This window comes from Chrysemys picta, chromosome 1 (genome assembly GCF_011386835.1).
Source record: "Chrysemys picta bellii isolate R12L10 chromosome 1, ASM1138683v2, whole genome shotgun sequence".
Lineage (NCBI taxonomy): Eukaryota > Metazoa > Chordata > Testudines > Emydidae > Chrysemys > Chrysemys picta.
The window spans coordinates 90461664-90487014 of NC_088791.1; the positions used below are offsets into that span (position 1 = coordinate 90461664).

The 25351-nt window shown below is 42.3% G+C and overlaps 1 protein-coding gene across 4 annotated transcripts in view; it reads left to right on the forward strand.

The window, feature by feature from the left end:
* Nucleotides 1-25351, forward strand: part of UBN2 (ubinuclein 2) — a 110612-nt gene that overhangs the window by 43715 nt on the left and 41546 nt on the right. For 3 of the 4 annotated variants that reach the window (XM_065562553.1, XM_008173247.4, XM_065562561.1), the window contains exons 7-14: nt 4707-4777; nt 5596-5725; nt 7171-7289; nt 8002-8115; nt 10130-10273; nt 18609-18659; nt 20659-20701; nt 22694-24232. In XM_065562553.1, coding sequence (XP_065418625.1) covers nt 4707-4777; nt 5596-5725; nt 7171-7289; nt 8002-8115; nt 10130-10273; nt 18609-18659; nt 20659-20701; nt 22694-24232 — 2211 coding nt within the window. The remainder of the gene's footprint in view (nt 1-4706; nt 4778-5595; nt 5726-7170; nt 7290-8001; nt 8116-10129; nt 10274-18608; nt 18660-20658; nt 20702-22693; nt 24233-25351) is intronic. The other variant, XM_065562557.1, reaches the window with a different exon arrangement.

The following is a 25351-nucleotide window of genomic DNA, read 5'->3' on the forward strand; positions in this document are numbered from 1 at the left end:
GAAAAATAAACTAGGCAGTTTTTCTTTGGGTGATTACATGTCCATTCCACTTCAGGGGTGCGCGCACCCAGTGCACGGTCAATTTTTTCCTTCAAGGATACCCATTGAGGCGGCACATGCATCCCCAGCTACCCTGCACTGCTGCATGGTAGTATAGAGGGTGGGGCTGTCCCTGACCTCCCCCTCCTCAGTACCTTACTGCCCATGACAGTTGTCATGCAATTGCAAGTTCTGTCCTTCTATTTATATATAACTTGTCCCCATTTTTATTAGTTCAGTAGTTTATAGTGTTAGCGATGGTTATAAGTTTTACTTTTAAATGTTTTTCAAAAACTTCAGTTCCCATTACTGGGAACCATACTAGGGCATGTCTTGGTCACTAGGATTTAAGCCCTGCTGCTCCTGCAAGGAGCTGATGCCACTGAGTGACTTGCATTCCTGTTGCCTGAAGCATCTTGGGGAGTTGCACTTCAGGGGTCAGTCTCAATTTTGTAGGGACTTTAAACCTAGAACCAAGAAAGACAGGACAGGTAGACTTAAATTTCTCCTTATGGAAGAAGCGCTGTACCTTCCTGCTTCGAATGGATGCTGAGTGTTTTGGCTTCAGTGAGGAGCACTCGACCTGTATTGTCTGAGTCTCTGCACTGGTCACCTTTCCCAGTGCTGAGGAAGCAACATCACAGGTCTGCTTCCAAAGGGAGAGGGAGAATCCGTGGCACCGAAGTTCAGCAGGCATGCAGATAATGGAAGTAAAGAGCACTCGAAGCTGAGACACTCCATGAGGAAATCATCTGCTCAGGCAGGATTGTCGAATCTGGCACAGGCACTGTCACATCCAGCCCCTGAAGTGGCACTGTGAAGCTCCTCTGTGCTGTCTGTATTGACCCATCAACCAGAGGCAATCTTGGTGCCATCAACTCCAGTGGCTTATACTGCTGCAAGTGACTTATTGAGCCTCTCGGTACCATTGTCTCAGGTGGTGTAGGAGACCTCTTATCTGGTACCAAAGACCACAGGTCAAACTTTGCCAGCTACTACAATACAGACTTTGGTACCATGGGCGCCTCTGGATATCCAAGAGCCTCATTGTGTGGTGCCATCAAGAGGGAAGCTGGAGATGATTTCTCTGGTACCATCATCCCAGGACTTCCAATGCTGATCACCAGCACGAACATGAACAGCGCCTCACTTCCTTCTTGGTCAGAAGAGACTGATTCATCTTTGGACTATGAGGTCATATCCTGTATTTCTTCATTCCCCTCTGAGATCTTAACACCCTGGCACCCAGAGCAGGGTTTGTCCTGACTGACCTGTAGCGATCCATGGCCTGGAAGTAATTAGGCTCCTGGGCCTAACCAATTGCTGTTTTGGAACCCTTGAGAATTTCCGCCTACTTCCAGGTCCTTTCCATGTCCACTCCATTCCGCTTCATCAAGTAAGGTCAAGTACCATCCCACCAAGGAGAGCATGCCTGGTACCAGGCTCAGTACCATGGAGGAGGATGTTGCTCAGGGGAATCTTCCTTTTGAAAAGCCAGAGGAGGGTCTACCTCAGCCAATTTTGGCTTCATCCTGTTCATCTCCTGATGAAGCAGTGGTTTCAGAGGATTCGTCACCCCCATCTGTTGACTATTTGGCCCATCAAGACCTTTTAAAAAGAGTGGCTTCCACCTTGAATATCCAGGTGGAAGAAGTTTGAGTCATCCCACAGGCTGATTGATTGACATTTTAGCTACTGCAGGACCTTCTTGGGTGGTGCTTCCAATTAATGAAGTTATTGTGGAGCCCACCAAGGTTTGGTAGCAAACTCTGTCTTCCCTTCCTCCCACAGGAAAGCTGGCTAAGTACAAACCCTTCAAATGTGTATGGAGAGGTGTGTGTAGGAGTGGGGGTGGTTTTTCCTCCTCCTCAACCAGCTTTGACCCTGGTTACAGATGCTTCCGTCCTCAGCTGGGTTCCCTGCAGGTGCATGGTTTGTGGTCTACACAGGATTTGACTCTGCATATAAATGACAGAGGGCCATTCAGCTGGCTCGTTGAGCCTTCCATTCCCATACCAAGGGAAGAAATCTGTGTATACTTGCAGACAATATGGCAGCTACATTTTATGTGAACAGGCAAGGAGGGGCATGCTCAACTCTATGCCTAGAGGCAATCAACCTGTGGGACTTTTCCATCACCAATTAAATCAACCTCAAAACCTCTCACCTTCCATGCATGAAGGACAATTTGGCAGACCAGTTAAGCAGATTGTTTTACCAACCACCATGAGTGATCTCTGTCTAGGCATTTCCAAGTCCATTTTCCAACTGTGGGGGACTCTCCAGGTAGATCTCTTTGCAACGAAAGTCAATAGGCAATGTCATCAGTTTTGCTCTCAACAAGATCACAGCCTGGAGTCTGACACTTTTCTGTTACCCTGGACAAACCTGATTTTGTACACATTTCCTCCAGTTCCACTCTTTCCCAGAGTATTGTTAAAAATCAGATAGGACCATACAATGGATCAGACTTATAGCTCCAAGTTGGCCTTGGCAACACTGGTTTTCCACTTGATCAAAGTTAGTCACTCTGCCAGCAGACCCACATCTAATCTCTGTGGATCACAGTCACCTCCTCCACTCCAAACTGTGGGCCCTCCACGTGACAGACTGGATCGCTCTGTGGCTAACCTCCTAGGAAGAGGCTTGTGCAAGAGGAGTTAAGATATGCTTTTAAATCATAGAAAATAATCTACTGGGTATATTTACTTAGCCAAGCGGAAGGGATTCTCCATCTTGTCCCAGCAGAAATCTGTTTTCCAGAGCCGGTTACCAATGCATCATATTCTGGATTATCTATTATCCCTAAAACGTTTGTTTAATCAATCAAAGTCCATCTAGCAACTATTTTGGCTTTTCACCCTCTGATTGATAATCATTGTCTTTTCCAGCTCTATTGCAATTAATTTTTTGAAGGCTCTGGAGAGGTTGTACCCACTTGAACTTGGTGTTGTCAAAACTAATGGGTGCTCCCATTGAACCTTTAGTTATATTTTCCTTGCTATATATCTCAGTGAATGTAGCCTTTTTGGTGGCAATCACCTCAGCCAGCAGATTAGGTTAATTATGTATTCTAACGAGGTGGGTGACATCTTTTATTGGACCAATTTCTGTTGGTGTGGGACACAAGCTTTCGAAAGTTTGTCTCTCTCTCTCCAATAGAAGTTGGTCCAATAAAAGATATTGCGTCACCCTCTTTGTGTGTCTAATGTCCTCGGACCAACATGGCTACAACAACACTGCATATGTACTTTTTCTGGTCCTCTATACGTGATCTACAAGGACAAGGTTTACATGCATTCACATCCAAAGTTTCTTAGGAAGGTAGTGTCTCACTTGCATGTCAATCAATCAATATACCTATTTTCTTTCTTTCTAAAGCCTCATGCTCATAAGGACGAGGAGAGACACCACATTTTAAATGTCAGGAGAGCATTAGGTTTCTATTTGGACCGGACCAAATAGTTTAAATCATCATAATTGTTTGTGGCAGTTGCTACTGTCAGAATAACACATTGACTATGGAAATAGATTAGAGAACATTTTTCATTTTTAAAAAAAATTGACATTCTCTATATAGTCAATTCACAACTGCTGTGTGATTATCACATTATCTGTAGTCTCACATATTAGAATATCACACTTGCACAATGCTCCAGGCATTCACAAGCGCATCCTTTTTCAGTATCCTAACATGCTAAAAATAGCAGTGAAGATGCAGCAGTATGGGTTAGCAACGCATGTACCCCGGGTCTCCAGGCCAGCTTGTACAGCCTGTGCTAAAGCCCATGCCACTGTGTCTTCACTCTTATTTTAGTCTCTTACCCCCATTAGCTTTAATCTAGCTATGCTTACCAGAGCTGCCAATCATACCTTCAATTTCAGTGTAGACTGAGATCAATGGGAAGGAGTAGAAGACCATCTTCCCTCCCACTCCCCATAGGGCTAGGAAGATACAGGAACAGAAGGAGGAAGCACAGATAGGATCTCCACTCCATAAAACCAAAGCTGGAGAGAACACTGGACAGCACCATAGAGGAGGAAGTGGATGTGGCTCCTTGTCTACATGATTCCTTCACAGGGGCTCCATCAGGAGCAGTGGAGATAGGTCCTCTTAGGAAGGCAGAGGATTTGCAGCAGGAACCAGTAATCCTAGGGAGGAAGAGAATCCTTAATGAACTGAGAGGAGGGATTTCACTGTTGCTTCAACTGTTGGTATAATTTATTGAGTCGTGTTTTTTCCTTCAGGTGAACCACTGTCCCAGTATGATTTTATTTTTATTTTTTTTACGGGGGAGGATATCACTGCTGGTGGAATCTTTTGGAGGAGACATTAAAACAAAGGTCCTAATAACTTTTCATTGAAAGGTCCTGTGGCACTTTTAGCAAGAATGGGGTACTAACCCCAGAGACCTGACCACATTCTAAATTGAATGATTGTTTTCCTATTTGCGCTTCCTGCAGTTTCAATTGGATATAGTAATATTCTTCACTTCCTGTTCTAAATAGTCATGTAGTGGTTTTGTATTTCACTGTTACGGTGGGTGTATTTCAGGACAGGGTGATATATGGCCATAAAGGTAGTTTGTATATTATTTAAGTCTGTAAAGATCTTTAGGGTAAAATGTGCTATAAATTGCTTGGTATTTTTATTGCTCTCCTTCCAGGCTGCCAAGCTGTTCGATGAAGAAGGCAGGAAGAAATTCTTCACACAGGATATGAACAATATTCTGCTGGAGTAAGTGTTCACCTCTTCAGTTCTGTATGTTTTGGGATGTTATCTTTAAATTACTCCTACAAAGACCTAAAGGAAACTAAACAAGTGGGGAAGACAAGTTAATCTAAGCCAGTTAGTGACCAGCTGAAGATCTGTACAGGTGACAAGAAGTTCCAATACAGAGATGCATCTGTATGGTTTATCCAGTGTAAAATATTTTTCAGTGCCCTTGGCCTTGAGTTTGTTAGCAGAGTTCTGTGGAAGTGTGCACATCACTTCCCTACAGTCCCATGTTTTCATAAAATGAAATAATTTCAGATTTTATTAAGAAGGAAAAACCCAGCCCATTCTAATTCTCTAATCTTTGCAACCTGGTGTCTGGTGTGGGAAGGTGATTTTTGTTTTGGGTGTTTTTGTATGGTGGGGAGGGTCTTATATGATCATAGTGTAGGTTGAAAAAGAAATATTTTAGAAAACATTGTCAGATTATTTCTGAATAAATGTAACAGCCACAGTTGATTCATTCATTCATTGCATGAAATTGGCAGAGTAATTGCAAATATGAATGGTATACAAAACCATGTTTAGTATTGCCAGAGTAATATGCATCATATTTGTCTGAATGTACTCTCATTGTTAGCTAATGGACTTTCATCTCTCTCTGCAAAAATTAGTCTTATTGACACACCTATAGAAAAACACTCCACCCTCAATGTGTGTTTGAATGCATAACTAGAGTATTTAATGTATGTAAAGCTCCTTAGGTTTCTGCATAGTTTCCATCCTCACCCAGGATTGCCTCACTAGTTAGCTATCTCTTGTTTGTTTGTTTTGGTCAGTATTGAGCTGCAGTTACAGGAGATGAGTCCTATCGTCCGTCACAACGTGTACTCCCATCTTGAGGCTTTTGTGCCATGCAATAAGGACACACTGATAAAGCGTCTGAAGAAATTACACCTCAATGTCCAGGTAAAAGGGGAAGAGAGTGGCTTCTGCAGGAGTCATGTATGTAACAGTAAGAGCAGGGTGTGAGAGACTGAAAGCAAAGCTAGTTTGCCAGGTATATCAAGACCTTTATGGCGATGGACCTGCTTCATCTTGAAGGCTAGATGAGATTAGAAGTCAAGAAGGCTTTGGCTGTGCCTGGTTTCTAGCTCTGCTCTAATGGCAGATTACACAGTTAATAACACACAATGAATGGACACACAAATTGGGGTACCTGATTGTACAAAATTCCATGCAAATCAGTCATTATCATAACAGGAGGTTAGCCAATTTAACCCTTTTTGTGAGTCTGAATATGCTGCTTTCATAGAATCATAGGGTTAGAAGGGACTGCAAGAATCATCTAGTTTAACCCCCTTTTGTACTTCTTATGAGTGTTAGGTGATTTTCGTGCTCCATTTTCACAGTTGCTTTGCTTTTAAATATGCGTGTTTATATTTTCCTTTTGAAGATGAGTAAATGAAGGTATTTTGTGATCTACGATTGAATAGTAAAGCTGCCCTGGTGGTCTGTTTAATGCATTGCTACTTGTGTGAGTAGTTAGAGTAGGTGGAGGAGGAACTCGGGACCACACCTTGTTCAGGGCCTGGAAGTGTTCCATGGAGGCAAAAGGCTTATCAACTGTGTGGTATGGGGGAGGGGCGGGGGCGGGAGAAGGAGTAGACAGTGCCACATGTTGCATGCTACAACGTCCTCTTGCTGGTTGTAGGAATGTTGTTAAAGTCGTTCTTGGCAAATGGTTGCAGTGGCCAGGGATAAAATAATTAAGAGCACGGAAAATGGTAAGTGCATAATATAATATCATTTGCTGGAGTTTTTTTGCTATGAAGATGATCATTCCTCAAAATTTGGCAGTCTTGCATATTGCCCGAATGGCTTGTGTACAACTGGGAATTTTTGGCCACCTTAATTTTAAATTACTTACTGGCAAGTGTTGGTACCCACTTCAGTCCATTTTTCTTACTTTTCTATCAAACTCTTTTAGCCCCTTTTTGGTAAAAAGTGTCATCTGAAGAGACTAGGAAGTAATGCTGTGAGAAATGCATAAAGATAGAAATGTTTTTCTTTTTAGATATTTGCCTTTTTTTGGTCTTTTGGTTCAAGAACATCTCAGCTGTATTAGCAATTAAACAGTATACTATTGTTTTGTATCATTGTTAACCATAATGTGGTAGTTCAGTGCCATTTTCGAGAACCATGTTGGAATTTCCGATGATTTTTTGTTACTGCCATTAAGCAGGTATTGCTTGAACTGTTTCTAAAGTTTCCATATGTTTTGATGGGAATATTGATTAGAAATCACTCTTAATGCTTGATTGCAATCTCTGAGCAGCAGCTCATAAAACATCTTGGGTATGTCCTTTCCAGTGCATGTACCAAGATTACTTTGGTGTTTTTGCCCCTTCCAGGATGACCGTTTGAGGGAACCGCTGCAAAAGCTGAGACTGGCTGTCAGCAATGTCATGCCTGAACAATTATTCAAGTATCAGGAAGACTGTCAGGCTCGCAATCAAGCCAAGAATGCAAAGTGTGTACTTTTGAAGTCGGGATATTTGTATTTGGTGAGGGGATTCATGCAGGAAACATAGGTTAAATTTCCATGTTTCTCAATTCTGGGGTATAAATACTGCAAAGGCAATGTACTCAGACCATATAGGGGTGTAAAAGGAAATTGGGACAGTGCAAAGTACTCACTGATTCCTTCAGCTAGTTAAGTAACACTGTCAATTAACTCTGAAAAGAATTCCCATTAAGTGACTTTGAGGTAAGATCTTAAGGATGGGAGGAAAAGGAGGCTGTAACATATCAAGAGTGGGAAACAAGAAGATGGAATTGAGATGTACTTTTTTACGTTCTTGATTATTTTTGTCCTGATTATTAAAACTGTTACCTCTTCACTGCATGAGGGAAACTGATTTGGGCTTGGGGTTGGGTATAGGAGTAAGAATTGACTGGTGAGCATCCTCCATCTGTCATCACATTCACAACACTAGACTGGCAGTGAGCAGGCCTGAAGGAGTCTACACAACTTCCCCTGCCAGCCAGAGGTGGTGAGAGTCACATGGAGAGATGGGGTGGGAGGGTCTTGTTTGCCTCTTTGGGAACGGTGTAATGAGAACTTGAGGGCTGTGCCCCAATTTGTACAGCCTGATAAGAGAGAATTCATGCCTTTCTTAGGAGAATACATCATGTGTCTGTGTCTTTAAGTCCTAATTCTCTCACCAAAAAAATTGTTCTAGATTGCAAGCAGAAGATGAACGAGAGAAAAATGGGTCAGAGGAAGATGATGATGAGAAGCCAGGAAAGAGGATTGTTGGGCCAAGAAAGAAATTCCACTGGGATGATACAGTGAGGTGTGACATAACATTGCCCCTTTTCACCTTGCAGAAGTTTTTTAACCTGCCTGTGGGGACGCTGAGCCACAGCACCATCTAATAAACAATCCCAGTCAGAAACAAACTCGATAGAGATTTGGGAAAGGGACAGGGGCAATTATAAATGGCTTTATAAAAAAGATAGGTATGAAGGAAGGCATCTCAGTTTCCCATGCAGCTTTGTTTCTGAAACTTGAGGGGTGAGGGACCTTAATCCTCACCCCAGTCCCTTTATCCCACATAAAAATGCTGAAGCAGTATAAAAGGCCATCAGTTGCGTAAAATCCTGTATCCGGCCAAAGGGAGGATATCCCTGATTCAGGAATTTCAGAAGACAGTTGAAAGGCTGCATCCCAAGGACTCACCTTAAAAACTTTAATATAAGAGGATGTGCTGGGGGTGGGCCGCATTACATAGCACTTTTGAGATTCTGGACAGCACCTGGAACCTCACCTGACATACTGATGACTTGTCTGCTCCAGGAAATTTAACAGTTACTGAAAATTGTTTTTTTAGCAAATGGATCTCACTAAATCAGTATTTAAAAATGTTATATCTCCCAGTCTAGGCAAGACTTAAATTCACTTCAGAGCAGAAACTAGCATTAGTGAAAGGTGCTGGATTTGCAGCTCTTGGACACTGATGAGGTCTTTGCCCATCTACATCTATGGCCAATATATCACATGCTGACCTAGAGAGACTACCTCTAGGGACAAGAAAGGAGTTCAGTTTTTGTCCCATTCATTCAGTCTGTCCACCAAGGCCTAGAAAGCAATTTTTCTGGTATAGTTCAGTGTCAGGTGCTTTAGTGACAGTAAAAAGACAAAGTCCCTGCCCAGATGAGCTTGCAGTTTCAATAAACAATGTACTGTGATGTGGAATATGGTGTATCAATAGAGCTTTTAGGCATCCTCTGTTCTAAGAAGAAATTGGAGCCGTGACAGACCAGGTGTGGGAGAACGTTCCAGACATGGGGATGCCATATAAAAGAGGACACGTTGTCAAGAACTGGAGGGCACAGAGGGCAGAGGGTGTTAGTCATAAGTCAGGCTGTATGTCTGTCACGGAGTCCGTGACTTCTGCAGTGGCACTCCAGGGCTGCCTGAGCAGATCAGGCAGCCCCTGGGCCAGTCGCACCAGCTGCTGTTGGGGCAATCTTGGGCTACCACGCTCCCTCCACCCCCAGCAGCAGCAGTTTGGGTGTGGGAGGGGGCTCAGGGCTGGGGCAGAGGGTTTGGGTGTGGAGCGGCACTTACCTTCAGGGCGGCTCCCTGGAAGCGGCCGGCATGTCCCTGCAGCTCCTAGGCAGAGGGGTCTGGGGGCTCTGCACGCTGCCCCTGTCTGCAGTCACCACCCCTGCAGCTCCCACTGGCTGCGGTTCCCGGCCGGTCAGGGCTGCGGAGCCAGAGCTTGTGGCTAGGGCAGCATGTGGAGCCCCCTTGGCCTTCCCTCCCCCTAGGAGCTGCAGGGATATGCTGTCCGCTTCCAGGGAGCTGCGTGAAGCCAGGTAGGGAGCCTGCCAGCCCCACCAATCCTCCCCTCTCAGCACCAGCAGGGGTCTTGGGCTGCATGCCCCCGCCCCGCACCTGTGATGGGCCTAGGCCGCCCCCCCGGCCCAAGTTTTAGTTAGGGGTATATAGTACAAGTCATGGACAGGTCACGGGCCGTGAATTTTTGTTTACTGTCCATGACTTTTACTCAAAATACCCCGGACTAAAACATAGCCTTAGTCATAAAGCCTGGACGGAATTAAGAGGAAAGTGGAGAGGTGGGTCATCAGTGGGTCTCATCAGTTACAATGGTTGTCTTTTACATTAGTATCTTTTCTACAAAAGTGGACTGAGACTCATGAGCTCTTTTCACAGAGGGCAGTGAACAGCCCGTTACATGGCAACAACTCTTCCATTCCTCAGTCTCTTTCTGCTGAGCATTCAAATTGACTTTTGCAGTTCATTATATGGTTCATGCCTGGCTTCTCTCTCTTTCTCAACAGGGCTTTGTTGTGTAACCTTGTCAAGATCAAGCTGGGATGCTATGAGCTAGAGCCAAATAGAAGTCAGTCTCCTGAGGATTACCTCAAGACCTTTATGGAGACAGAGGTGAAACCACTTTGGCCTAAAGGCTGGATGCAGGCTAGGTAAGCTACTTGCTTAGTATCTCCGATTGCCACTGTGTAACAGCTTCTTGAGTCTCACTTAGGGTGACATGCTTCTACAGACTGTTGGTATAAAGGACACTGTCATAATTTTAAAATACTGTAAATATCCTGTTACTGATAATATTTTAGGTCATTGAAGCTGAAAATTTAAAAACATCTAACTTTCATCACTGATGCAGTTTATTTTTTTGCATTTCACCTGGTTTGAACAATGTAGCTACTTCAGGTTTGCTCCTTCGCTCTTTTATACTAACATGATGCTATAATTTTTAGGTTCCCTTATGGCAGTGGTTCTCAAACTTTTGTACTGATGATACCTTTCAAATAGCAAGCCTCTGAGTGCGCCCCCCCCCCTTATAAATTAAAAACACTTTTTTATATTTTTAACACCATTATAAATGCTGGATGCAAAGTGGGGTTTGGGGTGGAAGCTGACAGCTTGTGACCCGCCCATGTAACAATCTCGCGACCCCCTGAGGGGTCCCAACTCCCAGTTTGAGAACCCCTGCCTTATGGGGAATGTTTTGGTAAAGCATCTCCTAATTGAAATGAAATGTTCCTACAAATATTTTAATTATGTTCTGTAAGTCTCTTCTAAATATACTTAAATATTGTGCCACACTACGTGACAGTGTCCCTTTAGAGAGTGGCTGGCAGGCATCTTTCACCTTACCTTGTTAAAGTAGTGAAGGTCACCGTAAAGTGACCAGCTGTGCTTTAAACTGTGCCAGTTGAACTGGAACATAGTTGTAGGAAAATTGACAGATTTTACAAATTAAATTTGTTTCTGTATTTACATAGAATCTTGAGGGCTGGAAGAAGAGTGCTTTTAGCGGAGGGTTACTCTCTCTGGTGGTCTGCCAGAGATGGAGTTTACTAACCTTCAGAGCATGGTCCAAGGCGCATCTTTTTGGGGAAATACAGGAGATTATGGGTGATTGCTGGGGAGACTTTTCCTGTGATGGTTTGCGTGATATAGGAAGTGGAGCTGTCTGTGTAATCTCTGACCAATTTAACATGTGACTAGATTATGATTTTAATTTGTCAGTGCTCTGATACTATAGCGAGAGTGCACAAAACATTTTATTAATAATCCTTTGTACTTTTACAGTAACTCCTCACTTAACGTTGTAGTTATGTTCCTGAAAAATGTGACTTTAAGTGAAACGATGTTAAGCGAATACAATTTCCCCATAAGAATTAATGTAAATAGGGGGGGTTAGGTTCCAGGGCAGCTTCTCCTACTCTGCAAGCACCAGGGGCGGGGGGCTCAACCCACAGCCCGCCCACTCCATCCCTTCCCCCAAGCCCCCACCCTTGACCCGCCTCTTCTCCCCCCCCCACCTCCTCCCCCTTTACTTCGCACACTGCATCCTGGCTCCTCCCCCCTCCCTCTCCTCCCCTCCCTTCTAAATGCTGCAAGCCAGCTGATTGCCACCTTTGTTCAGGAGGCGAGGGAGGGAGGAGGCATGCTGAGTCCTCGCTCCTCCCCCTGCCTCCTGCCCGGGGCAATCAGCTGGCTTGCCGCATTTGGGAGGCAGGGGAGGGAGGGGGAGCCTGCGCGCCAAGTCCTCGTTCCTCCCCCCTCCCTCCTGCCTCCAAAACGCCACAAGCCAGCTGATTGCCCCGGGCAGGAGGCAGGGGGAGGAGGGGGAAGGCGCTGATCCGCGGGGTTTGCCGGCGGGCGGGAGGCACTTGGGGGAGGGCAGGGGTGTAGGGAGGCTGCCAGCTGTGGAGAAAGCAGGCAGCCAAACAACGTAAGAGTGGAGCATTGCACAACTTTAAATGAGTATGTTCCCTAATTGGTCAGCAACGTAACAACGAAACAGTGTTAAGCGGGACGACTTTAAGTGAGGAGTTACTGTATTTCTAAACTGCTCCTGCTAAGGCACTTTGGATGATGTGCAATGACGTAAGTAAAGTACAACAATTTCTTAATCTTGTTAAAATTCAAATAAACGAATGAACCAAGGACAATACAGAAGGGGAAAGTAGGAGGGACGTAATAATGAGGCTAAAATGCAAGTTTGAAATAAAGTCCTAAGGTGTTTCAAAAATAGGAAGAGATGAACAGAGTCAGATGGCAAAGAGGTGAGTGAATTCCATACTTTAGGGCCCATCACAGAAAAGGCATAATTGCTTGCGAATTCTAAGACATAATTAGTCTCGGAAGGATAAGATTTTTGTCAGTAAATGTCAATAAATGTTGATTTCCCCATACATACAAAACAGTGAAAAATATTTCCATAGATGATGAAAATTTACAGATAGGAAAAGAAAAATGTTGCATGAGAACTTTTTAGAGTCAAAATCCAGTTATTTAGACTTCAGAATTAGGCTTGTTACAAATGGACTAGCAAATGAATAGTAAAAACATATGTTTTGTTGATTTAAGGATATTTACTTTGTATATTTTGACATATGATGTTGACAATTTGTTTTAACATTGATAATGCTTTAACTTTTTGAATCTCATCATCTACTCTCATTAAATAACTGACAGCCCCCCCATAACTTTCTGCAACTGTGAACATTTAAATCGATAAAAATCTTTTTAAAAAGCTTAAAAAATGAATTATGCCACGCTTAAACATAATAGTTGGAGTCCTAAAAGGTGGATGGTGTCAGAGTTTTGACGATGATCTGAGACTCAAAGAGGAGGTCCTGAGTGTAGCCAAAAGGCAACACTACTTACAACTGAAATAAATAACCAACCAACAAGCTTATAACAAGATTATAAGCTATAAACAAGCTTATAACCTGTCTACCATTGCATAGCAGCCAATGTAAAGAATACAAGGGAGGGTGTAATGATTTTCTTTAACCAGGTTTAACCAGTGAGTAAATGTGCTAATGGACAAAAACTTTCATGTTCACATGAGTATGTCTGTTATTACTATTATTAATGTGTTTATTATTTATATAGTGATGTAAATATATTTGTCTCTTTACAAACAATGAAGCACGTGTCCTGTCCAGGAGTGTTTACAATCTAAGATAGATAAGACACAGGACAACAGTTTAGGTAAGAGAGGGTCAGGAGAGATTATTGGTGAGGAAAATGAAGTACCTGAGTGCTATTGCAGGGTCATCCTAGGATAAATTAAAGTGAAACCTGTGCATACTTTGCTACTGAAAACATTATACCACATCTGGCATATGGCTTTCGATGGGATGAATGTGTGAAAAGTTTCTTCAAGATTTTTAATCTTATTACCTCCAGATGAGTGGTTTCAACAAGTTGGGCTATGAAGGAGAAGAGTAGTCTCATCTAAATTACTTCTGCCCAACAACAAGATTTCTGTTTTATCAGAGTTTCAGAGTTAAGGACTAAGCAGTTTTATATATCCATCTGGTAATTACGTGACAGAAAAATAACTTGCTGAGTCTACAGAGCAAGACATACCTAATTATATATCCACATACTGATACAATTGTATCCTATATTTAGAGGCTATTTCACCAAGAGAGCTCATGTATACTGAAAAATGTGGAAGATATGTGGTATACATCAGGGATGTTTCCTATCAAATCAGACATGACCGTTTTCCATCACTATTAAATATGACTCCTGGGTAGTTTTAGAACACATCAGCAAAGTTTTAGTCGCCAAACAGCCTACTTTCAGTCATATCAAAATTGCTGAGAGGTCCAGCATGCCCATCTGACCCTGCTCTAAAACCAGCAGAATATTCTCAATCATGGTTTCAACTCCAGAAAAAGAATGGGCCAATCTACCCAGGTTGTCGTTAATTTTAAGTTTGCCTATAAACCTGAATAGCAGTTTTCTCAATAGCTAAAATGGAGAAATTAGATTGGCCGGTTGACAGTCACTCCAGCATCAGATGGTACCTTCTTGAGGAAGGGGTGGGCCTCCATGTGTTTGAGGGTGACCAGCACGCATAATTAAGCATGTTGTTGATAATGGTACCATATACACACTATTTCCTATAGCCAGCCAGGTTGAATGATGGACACAGTTCTCAATGGTGAGTCTTAATGAGCCCAGAAGACCACAGGTATCCCCAGCTTCCCAACATGTACACAGGAAGAAACAGTGCAATCAGAGAGTACAGAAAGACCAGCCTGAAGCCAGTCCTAGCTACAAACATCATAGCATACTTGACTGTAGGAACCACAAACTAGACACAAGAGTTCATGGTGTGTCTGTCTCTGAGGATAAGGAACATTTTTGTGCTGTCCTATCTTTTATGTATACCCCATAAATTCCTTGTACAGGAAATAATCTGACTTCAGGATGCTTCCCTGCCATCATCTCTAATCTCTGCCCCAGCTGCTTCAGCTCCCACAGATGGAACCGTGGTGATCTCTGAGCACAAGAGGCAACCAAGTTTATATAAGTAAAGCAGTCTAAAGCTGCTTAACACAGATGGTAATAGCAGTGGCTGAGCTGATTGATTTCTTCCAACACTCCTGAAAGGGAAAGTTGAGCATTTCTTTACACCAGTTAGCAGGAGACAATCCGTCAGTCTGAGGGGCCATGGAGGAATGAAAATACTCTGGTGTGGCATAGCTCCTGCACTGAAACTTGAGGTTGTAATGCAGTTCAGCAAGATGACTGAATACCCAAAATAGACAAGATCCAAAGACAGGTATATGGTTGTCCTTATGGGAATGCACTTATATTTCTGTCCAAAAATCTGTTTTCTAAACATTAATCAGCACCCCTGTGAAATAGGAAATGTCCATATTTTATTGATGGGGAACCTGAGGCACAGAAATGCTAAGTGACTTGCCAAAGGTTTTGCAGCAAGCCAGCGAAAGAGACAAGAAGAGAACTTTGGTCTCTTGACTCCCAGTTGCCTGCTATAATTACCAGTCCATGGAGAAGAAAAACTAAGGCAAAGCAGGATAAATTGATCTTGTGACCCATGTTCCATTGCAGTGACATTATAAGAGAGAGAATAACTGATGTAGACTTGATCATTATTATGTGTGATTCATGCTGGTGTGACAGCTTGACTTTTGAATGTTGTGCCATTTTTGATGCATCACATTCTGATTGGCTTGTATTTCAATTAATTGAGCTATAAAATATCATTTTAGGGGGAGAGAATGGTGTATGCAAATAAGGTTTTGGAGTGATGCTGGCAGGAGATTTTTTTTTTTTTTTTACTACATCTGATGGACTGGTGAGCAGTCAAGCTATAGTATATTCTAATGGGTATAGTAAACAAATTTGTGCCAACAAAAATTCGATTCAGCTGTGTAGGTGATAAAATTGTGCAATTTGCTACTGCCCTGCAAGATCAGTATCTATCTGTACAATTTCTGGAGTATTGGCAAGGCTGTACATAGTGACTAGGAAGAGGAAGAAATTTTAATATAACTTTTTACAGAAACTTTTTTCTTTGAGTAAAAATGGGCATCAGCAGACTCCAGAGAGAGTACTTTGTAGACCTTTGTATTTAGAAAGCTGTCCATGGAACCTTTTAATCTAAAGGTGTACATGGGAAGGAAAAAGTGAGGGGAGGGAAGGTTCCTGTTGTCTCACAATGGTGAAGATGACCTCTAACAAACCATATACTGTCGTGTAAATAAGCAGTTAGCACTTAACATGTGGAGTATCTCTTTTATTAACCAGCCTGCCTATTTGATGTGCTTGTAATTATTCTCGGTATGTTCCATTATTTATACCATTTTTTTAGCTTTGGATTGGAGTTTGTTCAGCAGCAGGAACTATATAAACTAGAAATTAATGAGGCACTTTATGTTGAATCATGGATGGATGGATAAGCATGTAACATTCCAGATGAGAATGGTTTGATAATACAAACAAGAGGTCTGAAATATCTAGATTCTGTGGAATGACAGGTTCAGCTCAGTTCTTTGCTCTTATGAACTAAATAATACATTGAATTCCCTGTAGTTTACTGCATGCAGGGAGAGGGTCAGAGGAAACATTCAAATCAATGTCTCGTCTGTTCTGCCTGGACACTTAAGATCTCCTGGCATTTGGTTAGTAGGCTACCCCAGTGTCATTGGCCAAAACCTGTCAACACTCCCCTATCCCATCCCACTGTCATGTGATGTGCTATATGCCATCTGCCTTACTCCACCTCAGGGGTTATATTTCATGGGTGTGCATGTGTATAGATAAAGTGCTTTGGGATCCTTCAGGATGAAAGGCATTATATGAATGTAAAATATTCTTGATAAACAGTCAGTTTACTGATAGCTTTTTTCCTTCAGCTGGATCACCTTCCCCCCCACCCATTGAGTGTTGTGGATGGGGTGCAGAAAGTGTGGTGGTGGTTGTTTTTTCATCGTTTTGAGGCTTTCATCTTTCTTGGAGGGGATTTTGCAGTTAGTGTTCTGGCACAGCTGTTGTGGGAGCCCTGCTGCAGCCTGTGCATCTAATTTGAACTACAGAGTTCTTTTTGAGTGTCTTAAACTGAATATTCTCTTTAGCTTAAACTTTTATATATTGTTGAGCACAGTATTTGTGCTCAGAAAATGCAATATTTCCAGTTCATTTTTTTTGCTTTAGAATTTATGCTTCCCTGTCATTTGAGTATTGTCTCTAATTTCAGTTCCCTTAATATAGACCCATTACTTTGCGTCTTTAGAGCCTTGTAATTTCCACCCCAGATTCCAGGTTGTTGTTGGTTGGTGTCTCTCTCAGTGGAGGAAAGGCTCTTAAGATAAAGAAAGGGCACAGGGAGGAGATTGATGAGAGGTAAAACTGTTTGAAGAAGATAGTAGTAATTAAGCAGAACAAAACAAACTTGTAGAGGAGGAAGTTCATGTTCTCCCTGGATTGTCTTTATTGGCATTCAGTGGCTTGGGAGCAGGAACAGTGGATGGGATGTGAGACAAGGTTGAAGACTGGTAAAATTGATGGAAGTGAAAGGGAGTGTAGGACTAGAGAGCAGCTGTGAGAATGAAGTCAAAAGAATTAACAATGGAATTGAGTAAAGGAAGGGGTTTGGAGCTGTAATAAAAAGATACTTGGGAGAGTTTTCATATGGGATTTGAGAGTTTCCTTATGGGATTTATGAAATCCTGCTCTTGGACCTGCCTCATGCTGCAATGCCTCATATATACTAGGAAACAAGTTTTTTTGCTGTGGTGTACCTCTACAGCAGGGATCGGCAAACTTTGGCACGCGGCTCGCCAGGGTAACCACTGCGGGAAGCTGCGCGGGCCGAGGGATATGCTGGCCACTGCTTCCCGCAGCCCCCATTGGCCTGGAGCGGCGAGCCACAGCCAGTGGGAACTGCGATCAGCTGAACCTGCGGCTGCAGCAGATAAACAAACTGGCCCGGCCCGCCAGGGTGCTTACCCTGGCGAGCCGCATGCCAAAGGTTGCCAATCCCTGCTCTACAGGGTGCTACCAACAGTGGAAGCTATTTAGACAGCTGTTCAGGATTAGGTGAAATGGTGGGTAAGCTGCCTGATGATGGAAGCAGTGCAGAAGAATGCTTCATTGTCCTAGTGTAAATGCCTTGCCTAGAGGGGGCGGTGGGGTGGGAGGGAAAGGAGGAGGGACTGTAATTCACCTCTGATGCAGCTCCATCAATGGTAGCAACAGTGGAAGTTCTAGTGTAGACAGCATGGAGGTATTTTTACCACTGTGTTGTTCAACCTGTCTCAGAGCAGGATCTGATGACAAGGTAATAACACCTGAACCCTATCTACATTAAAACATCCACTGTTGCTATCATTGGTAGAGCTGTACTTGTTGACTCCATTGATGAATTTTGGACAATGTCGAAGCAGCCTAAGTGATGTCATTGTGTGTAGCAATTTTTTGGTATTCTGTACATGATGCTGAGATGTTTGGGAGCTAGCATGTCTTTTGGATTCTGCTTTTCTCCTCCCTCATGGTAAGGAAATTATGGTGTGTAGACCCTTGCAGTGCCAGAAATTAATTTAAATCAAGGACCATGGTGTTGCCCCATTACAGTATGTTGAAATATTGATGGGATTTTTTGGTTGTATGTTGCACTGAGAGCCTTGGCAAGGGGAGGGGGACGTTTAAAATATGATACTTCTATCCCATATAAGGTAATACTTGTCTACATTGCTTTCTGCCAGCTCAGTAGTTATCTGTATTGAATATGAATTGTAATCTGTTTTGCAGCATTCTTCAGTTCATGGTTGACTGTTTGTTTTTAACTATACCAGGACAACCATACAAATAAACTGCTTGCTTCGTGCTTAGGGGGCAGATAAACAAATGGCCTATCTGAAAATCCAGTTGTAGATGAGTTGCTAGTAACCATGTCATGGTTGCTCATGTAGAATCACTGTATGTCTTTCTCTTTCTCCCTCTCTCTCTCTCTTTCAGGATGCTCTTTAAAGAAAGCCGAAGTGTTCACAATCATCTCACTTCTGCTCCGTGAGTACAAAGCTGGCACCTGCTGGTATCCCTTCCTTGTGCTTCAGTTGTCTGGGTAGCTGTGGCAAGCCTTGTGTGTTGCTCTGTTCCTTAGGAGTTCAGACAGATTCTGGCTTATTTTCACTGCCTTTACCTCCTGCTTTTTGTTTGTTTGTTTTTGCTTGAGGAGCTTTAGAATACACCAGGATTTTTTCTTTTAATGATTTAACTCTCTGACCTACCATTTTGGTGTTCTTGAGGCACTGTGGTTTGCGTAATTCAAGCGTGAAGTGGTTAAAAAGCTGAAACAGATATTAATACTGGTATAACGCCTTTCATCCAAGGATTTCAAAGTGATTTATAAATCCTAAACTTCGCACCATCTTTGGCAAATAGGTATTATAGCATGTGGGTATTTCTTTCACTCTTTCTCTCTCTGCTCCACTCCACAAAAACACATCTACTAAGATATCCACTCTGATTTGAATGAAAATCTACCTTCCCTATACCTCAAACACTGCTGCTCTTGTCTGTGAGGAGTTATTGTAGTTCAGACAGAACTGGAATAGTCATTTGTAACTTTGAGCACCAAGCAAATTGTAACTCCTGTAATAACCAAAAAAAAACCCCAACAATTCTATGTTAATCTTACAAATAGTAACAGACTAATGGTCCATCAAGTATAGTATCCTGTTTCAGAGAAGTGCATAAAAACAGTACAGTGCACTAAACTATTTAATACTTTTGAGGAAATGGAAGGGCAAAGGTATGTGTGTGGAGGAGGATGCAGGTAGGAGTATGGTACTCCTCAGACTTTGCAGCTGAGGATTATTAGCCCTTATTATTGTTGTTTGAGCTGGTATAACGGCAGGTACTATTCATATTCATTTAAATGTTTAACTTTTTTGCATCTTACTAAACTGGTTGCCTCAATAATATCACAGAGTTCCAAAAGTTAATTATCGACATTTTGCCATTTTATTAGCTAATCACACAGAAATTCAGTCTTTATTGCTCTTTTGTCCTTTTTAAGATTTATTTTTCCTTTATGATTTGATAACACAATACAGATGTGAAAACATTCAGGACACCCAGATGCCATAGGTTGTTCTTAAATCTAATAGCAGGTGTATGAGGCACTTTTATCTATGTAATAAGATTTCATGGTTGACTCAGATATTAGGCTTCAAAGTGACAATATGAAGTGACGGAAACCGCTACAAGCATGTTTGAGAGTTCTTTTTATTCAGAATATCACCAGGTTAGATCATCATTAGGATTTGCAGTCTATTACCATCCAATTCACAAATTTTCAGTCATTTTGACTTTACAAACTAAACCCATGCAACAGCAAAGCATGTATCTATGCCACGTCAAGAGTTCTAGACCATTGTGATAGCATTGGTAACTCAACCAATCACCACCCTTACTGTATATCTAATTTGCATGCAACAGTTTCCTTGATCGCATGAGGGAGACTGCACATTGGTGGATTACTTCTTCCAACTGCCACACCTGTAGAACAGCACAGGCTTTCAGTACGGGTATAACTATCATAGATCACTCCAGATTGCACAATGCTATAGCTATTACCCAGTAGGCAAACACAGTTGTGACTGAAATAGGAGTTTACATTAAACAGTGTAGTCTCTCTTATTATTTGGAATAAAAATATTCTCTGCCTCAAAAGGGCAAAATGAGCCTCTCTTTTAACTTGGTATATATGAGGCAGAATTGATAGTCAGCAAGCATATCAGATGCATCTAAGGAAGCACAGAGAAGCATGACAAGCATGATATTGCACTACATATTATCTCTGCTTCCTCCTTTTTGCCCGTTCCCTCCCATCCTTAACTGAACTTTTGTCTCAAGGACCTTTGCAGTTTAAATTGGGGGGGAGGAATAGTCTTCTGTAATCCAGTGAACTTGTTGCTCTGATGATTACGTCTTCTAGAATTAGAATGACTAACCCTCTCTGTCTTTTCTCTTGATTTGTGTGTGTGTCTCTTTCCTGCTTTAGGGCAAAGAAGAAGGTGATTCTGGCACCTAAACCCAAAGTGAAGGTAAATATTGCAGCCACCCAGGCAAACATTCAGGAAGTGATGTTGAACATGGTGCATGGTAAAAATTTTCCTTTTTCCTAGCTAAATCACTAGAACTGGTTGAAAACTTTCCAAGAGAACAGTTTTCCATCAGAAAATGCTGACTTAATGAAATCAAAATGTTTCATGGGAACATTCATTTTCTGTAGAAAATTTCAACAAAATCAAACTTAACATTAAGGTCAAAGTTTTGCTTCAGTTTATTATATTATGAATTCTAATATATAACAAAAGTCTGTTTTGACATAAATTATAAATGAAAGTCGAAACAAAGTGTAAAAGAAATGTATAATTTCAGTAAGATCAAACTAAAATATTTCAGAATAGTTCATTTCTCAAAAAATACTGAGATTTCAACTTTTCATCCCAATTTGGGATTAAATCAGATTTTGGAATCTCAGAATTTCCTATGGGCTAGAAATTCCATTTTTTGACCAGCTCTTTTTATCACACACTTGATCCAGGTTCTTTGAGCGGACCCATTTGGTAACCTCCCTAAAAGAGCATATGCACATTTTTTTAAAAATCTGCCTCCTGTTCGTTGTGACCTCTCGAGTATTTGTCTTCATGGCGCTGTTGGCAAGGAGGAAATATAGTGGAATCCAGTTAACATCAGTTTGCACAATGGAATCTTTGATCACATACTAAACCATTTAGCATGAATATATTGCTAATGATCCTGTTTTTATATCAATTGAAAATCACTGGTTACTTGCTTCAGTCACCACTTAATTGCATGTGGTGGCATCACATGCAGTTACTCACTTTAGAGACTTATGCCATAGGCTTTAAAGTGGGTAATATACCATTTGGCTTTATTATAATTTTAAGTTATAAAGACATTAAAAATGGACTGTAAGAAGGTACTAAATGCATTAAAGTAATACACATTTTTTTAAAAATGCATGTGCTTTGGTGACTTCATTTTCGTCTTAAATTAGGTCATAGCACTGGAAAATTTTGCATATTTGGGTGGTAAGTTCAGTGTAGTAAGCTGATGTAGCCTCTAACTAGGCTTACTATTTCCTCTGAGTTCCATTATAGTTATGGTTGAGCTCAGATTTGCCTTAACTTTCAACATATTGAAGACTAGCTCCTTAAGCCTCTATAATACAGTTTACTCTTCTTTACTGTGATATTCCAAGTGGAACTACAGCTCTAGGTCTTGTTCCTGTGAGCAACACTAGGTATACTGCTAACATACTCCAGGAGTATGTGGGCCTGGTACAGTAGATCATGTTGTCACTTTGTTACATTATATACACAGGACTGAATTTGACTGAAACTACCCATTTTAAAATGTTGCATTCTAGAACCACTTCCTTGCTGCACCATCTCTTCCTGTGTGTGTTCAGTCATGCAGGCAGAGAAAGGTGGGACAGTCTGCCACAATGTAAAACCTTATTGATGCCTAGATATTAAGGGGTGAGTGCCTTAATATACTAAATGTCAGTTTCTTTATAGGTCTTTTTAAAAACCCTGACCCAGACCCTCAAAAAGTATTTAGGCATCTACCTCCCATTGTAATCAATGGGAGTTAGGCATCTAAATACCTTGGACTCTGTTCATAGCATGACCATTATCTGGGATTTTGCGTCAAGATGGCATGGAGGCCATTCCCAATGCCATACCACTTAACTCACATATTTACATTCAGTATACTTAATATGATAGCTTGTAGCAAATAATACCTGTTCCTCATAACTGAATATGGTGTTCTCCCCTTCCTGTACCCTACTACCTGGTGAACAAGGTATTCTGTACTGCAGCATCTAGGTATCAGATAATGCTGAGACTATCTTTAAAGGAAAAATACAACAGTAGAGCTATGCTTCTGGATTTGCAGAATGATAGCATTGCACTAAAGTTACATTGATCTGCTTTGGAGAGGGCATTGTGACTTCCTAATGTTTTTTCTCTATTTTTATCCCATACCCCACCACCCCCCACCAGGACTCCAGTCCAAAGAAAGAGCAGAAAGCCTGTACATCTTTGGTGACTTCAGCTTGTGTTACTAATTCCAGCGCACCTATCAGTACGGTAGCTAGCTCTATCTGTACATCAGCTCCAGAGACTATCTGTTTGGATGACTCACTGGATGAAGACCTCTCTTTCCACCCACCCTCTTTGGATTCTATATCTGATGCTTTGGCAGTTATCAACAATGGAGCCAAGATCTCGCCTGTGGGGTCCACCATAGACACACCAACCTCAAGACCTCGTCCTGGGCTGAGAGAAGAGAAGCTAGCAAGCATCATGAGTAAGTTACCTCTAGCAACTTCAAAGAAGGTAGAGCCAACTCAGACTCCACATTCATCAAGTCTTATCGCTGGTCACACGGGACCAGTACCAAAGAAACCCCAGGACTTAGTTCACACGGGCATCTCTTCAGGCCTTATTGCTGGCTCTTCAATTCAAAACCCTAAGGTTTCCTTGGAACCTTTGCCAGCCAAGCTACTTCAGCAAGGACTACAGAGGTCAAGCCAGATCCAAGCTGCTTCCTCTTCGCAGACCCATATTTCTTCTTCCTCCAAGGCCCAAGCAGCTACTTCCTCCTCCTCCTCCTCTCAGAGGTGCAAGGATGCTGCTATCCTGCTATCCTCTTCAGAGGGTCAAGGTGGTTCTTCCTCAACATTACAAGTGACAAAGGTGCACCAGCATTCGACTGTCCAACAGAAATACGTGTCTCCTCTACAAGCAACTATTAGTAAGTCACAGACCAATCCAGTGGTGAAACTGAGTAGCAATCCCAAGCTCTCCTGTTCATCCCCAGTCATCAAGAGTCCAGATAAGCCAGTAATGTACCGCCTTCCTTTGTCTAACCCCTCATCTGGAAGTGGTTCTCAAGTATCCCACCCTCTAGTTTCTCGGACAACATCCAGCACCTCTACCTCTAGTAACTGTTATGCCAAGGCTATGGTGTCGCAGGGTTCTTCCCATGGTTTCAAGCCTCCCTTCTCCATGGCTGCCTCTCCTAAACCTGCTGCCTCTCCCAAGCCCACTTCATCCAAACCTTCTGTCACACCCAAGCCCACAGCATCACCTAAATTTCCATCTAAATCAACCTCATCCTCCAGGCCCACAACATCACCCACTTCTTCCAATTCAAGTGCACTAGTACCCCAGAGTAGTCACTCCAGTAGCAGCCCCCTTCATAAACAGCCCAGTGGAGTAAATATCAGCAGGCAGTCTCCCACAATGAATTTGCTGCCATCTAGTCGCACCACAGGCCTTCAGCCTGCAAAGAACCCTCAGGCCTCTTCAAAGTTGCCCAACTCTTCTCCCTCTGGGACTATTGGCAAAAATAACTTGAGTGGAGTCGCAATGAATGTACCTGCCAGCAGAGGCAGTAACCCTAATTCAAGCGGAGCAAGTAGGACTAGTCTCTCTGGGGGAGCAGGAAGTGGAACACAGGGTGCTACTAAACAGTTGTCGACGCCACACAGACCATCTTCTGCCTCAGGGTCTCCAGTTGTAGCAGCCAGCGTGCAGGTATGTATCTAATGAGACTCAATTGTGGGACTCATAATGAGATTTATTTTGAAGTTTCGTTTTGTCACTATCCTTTCTCATAAATGTGATTGAAGATTGGTCATGAACATGATTTCACTAAATCTTTCTAATGCATGTGCTGAAATGGTTTCACACTGGTGAAAGGGGTGTTTGTTTCCTCACAGGGGCAGGGTTCCAACTGACCTTAGGGTTCGGGAGGGAAGGAATTTTCATCACAACGTATATTGGCAGGTCTGTGGTGTAAGGGAGCAGAATTTGTCTTCTCTAGAACACTGAGAAGAGAGACGTTTGATTCTGTGGACTACAACTACTTAATGGTATTTCTGGAGATTGCAGTGGGATCAAGCATTGGTAAACTGAGGCCATTCCTGTCTACATCTTCTGTGTTTGATTTCCTTTATTGTAATGGCACGATAAAGAAGCGTGTCAAGTACATCTGCTGCCACTCTTCCAGGATTGACTTGCACAATGAGAATTAAGTTGTGTAGGGTTAGAATAGCAAGCGTGACCTCTGTTAAGTTGATGGATAACCAGCATAGTTTTAATATTTATGCTAATACACCTCTTCCCCGATATAACATGAATTCGGATATAACGCGGTAAAGCAGTGCTCCTGGGGGGCGGGGCTGCGCACTCTGGTGAATCAAAGCAAGTTCGATATAATGCGGTTTCCCCTATAACGCGGTCAGATTTTTTTGGCTCCCGAGGACAGCGTTCTATCGAGGTAGAGGTGTACATATTATTGTGTATGCTATGGAATACTTTCAGAAGGAATATGAAAGCCCAGGAGTACACACATATCCTGGAAATGAACTAAGTAGAAAGGGCTTGGGCAAGATTTGCTTGTACGTGAATAAAAACAGCCCATGTAAGATTAGCCTTCATAGTTGCTCATATGAAATAGAATTTGAAAATATGCCTTGGCCAGACTTGACGAAGCTCTGGTACCACTAACCAGGGAAGAGAATTTACAATTTCCAGAGTATTCTGTTCCACTTCGTAGGAATAATTAGGTTACTGGCAGGTTTGGGCAAAACAGATTCTCAGATTAATCATCTCTCCAGATCTGAGATTTTCAGTTCTCAGGTTAACATTTGA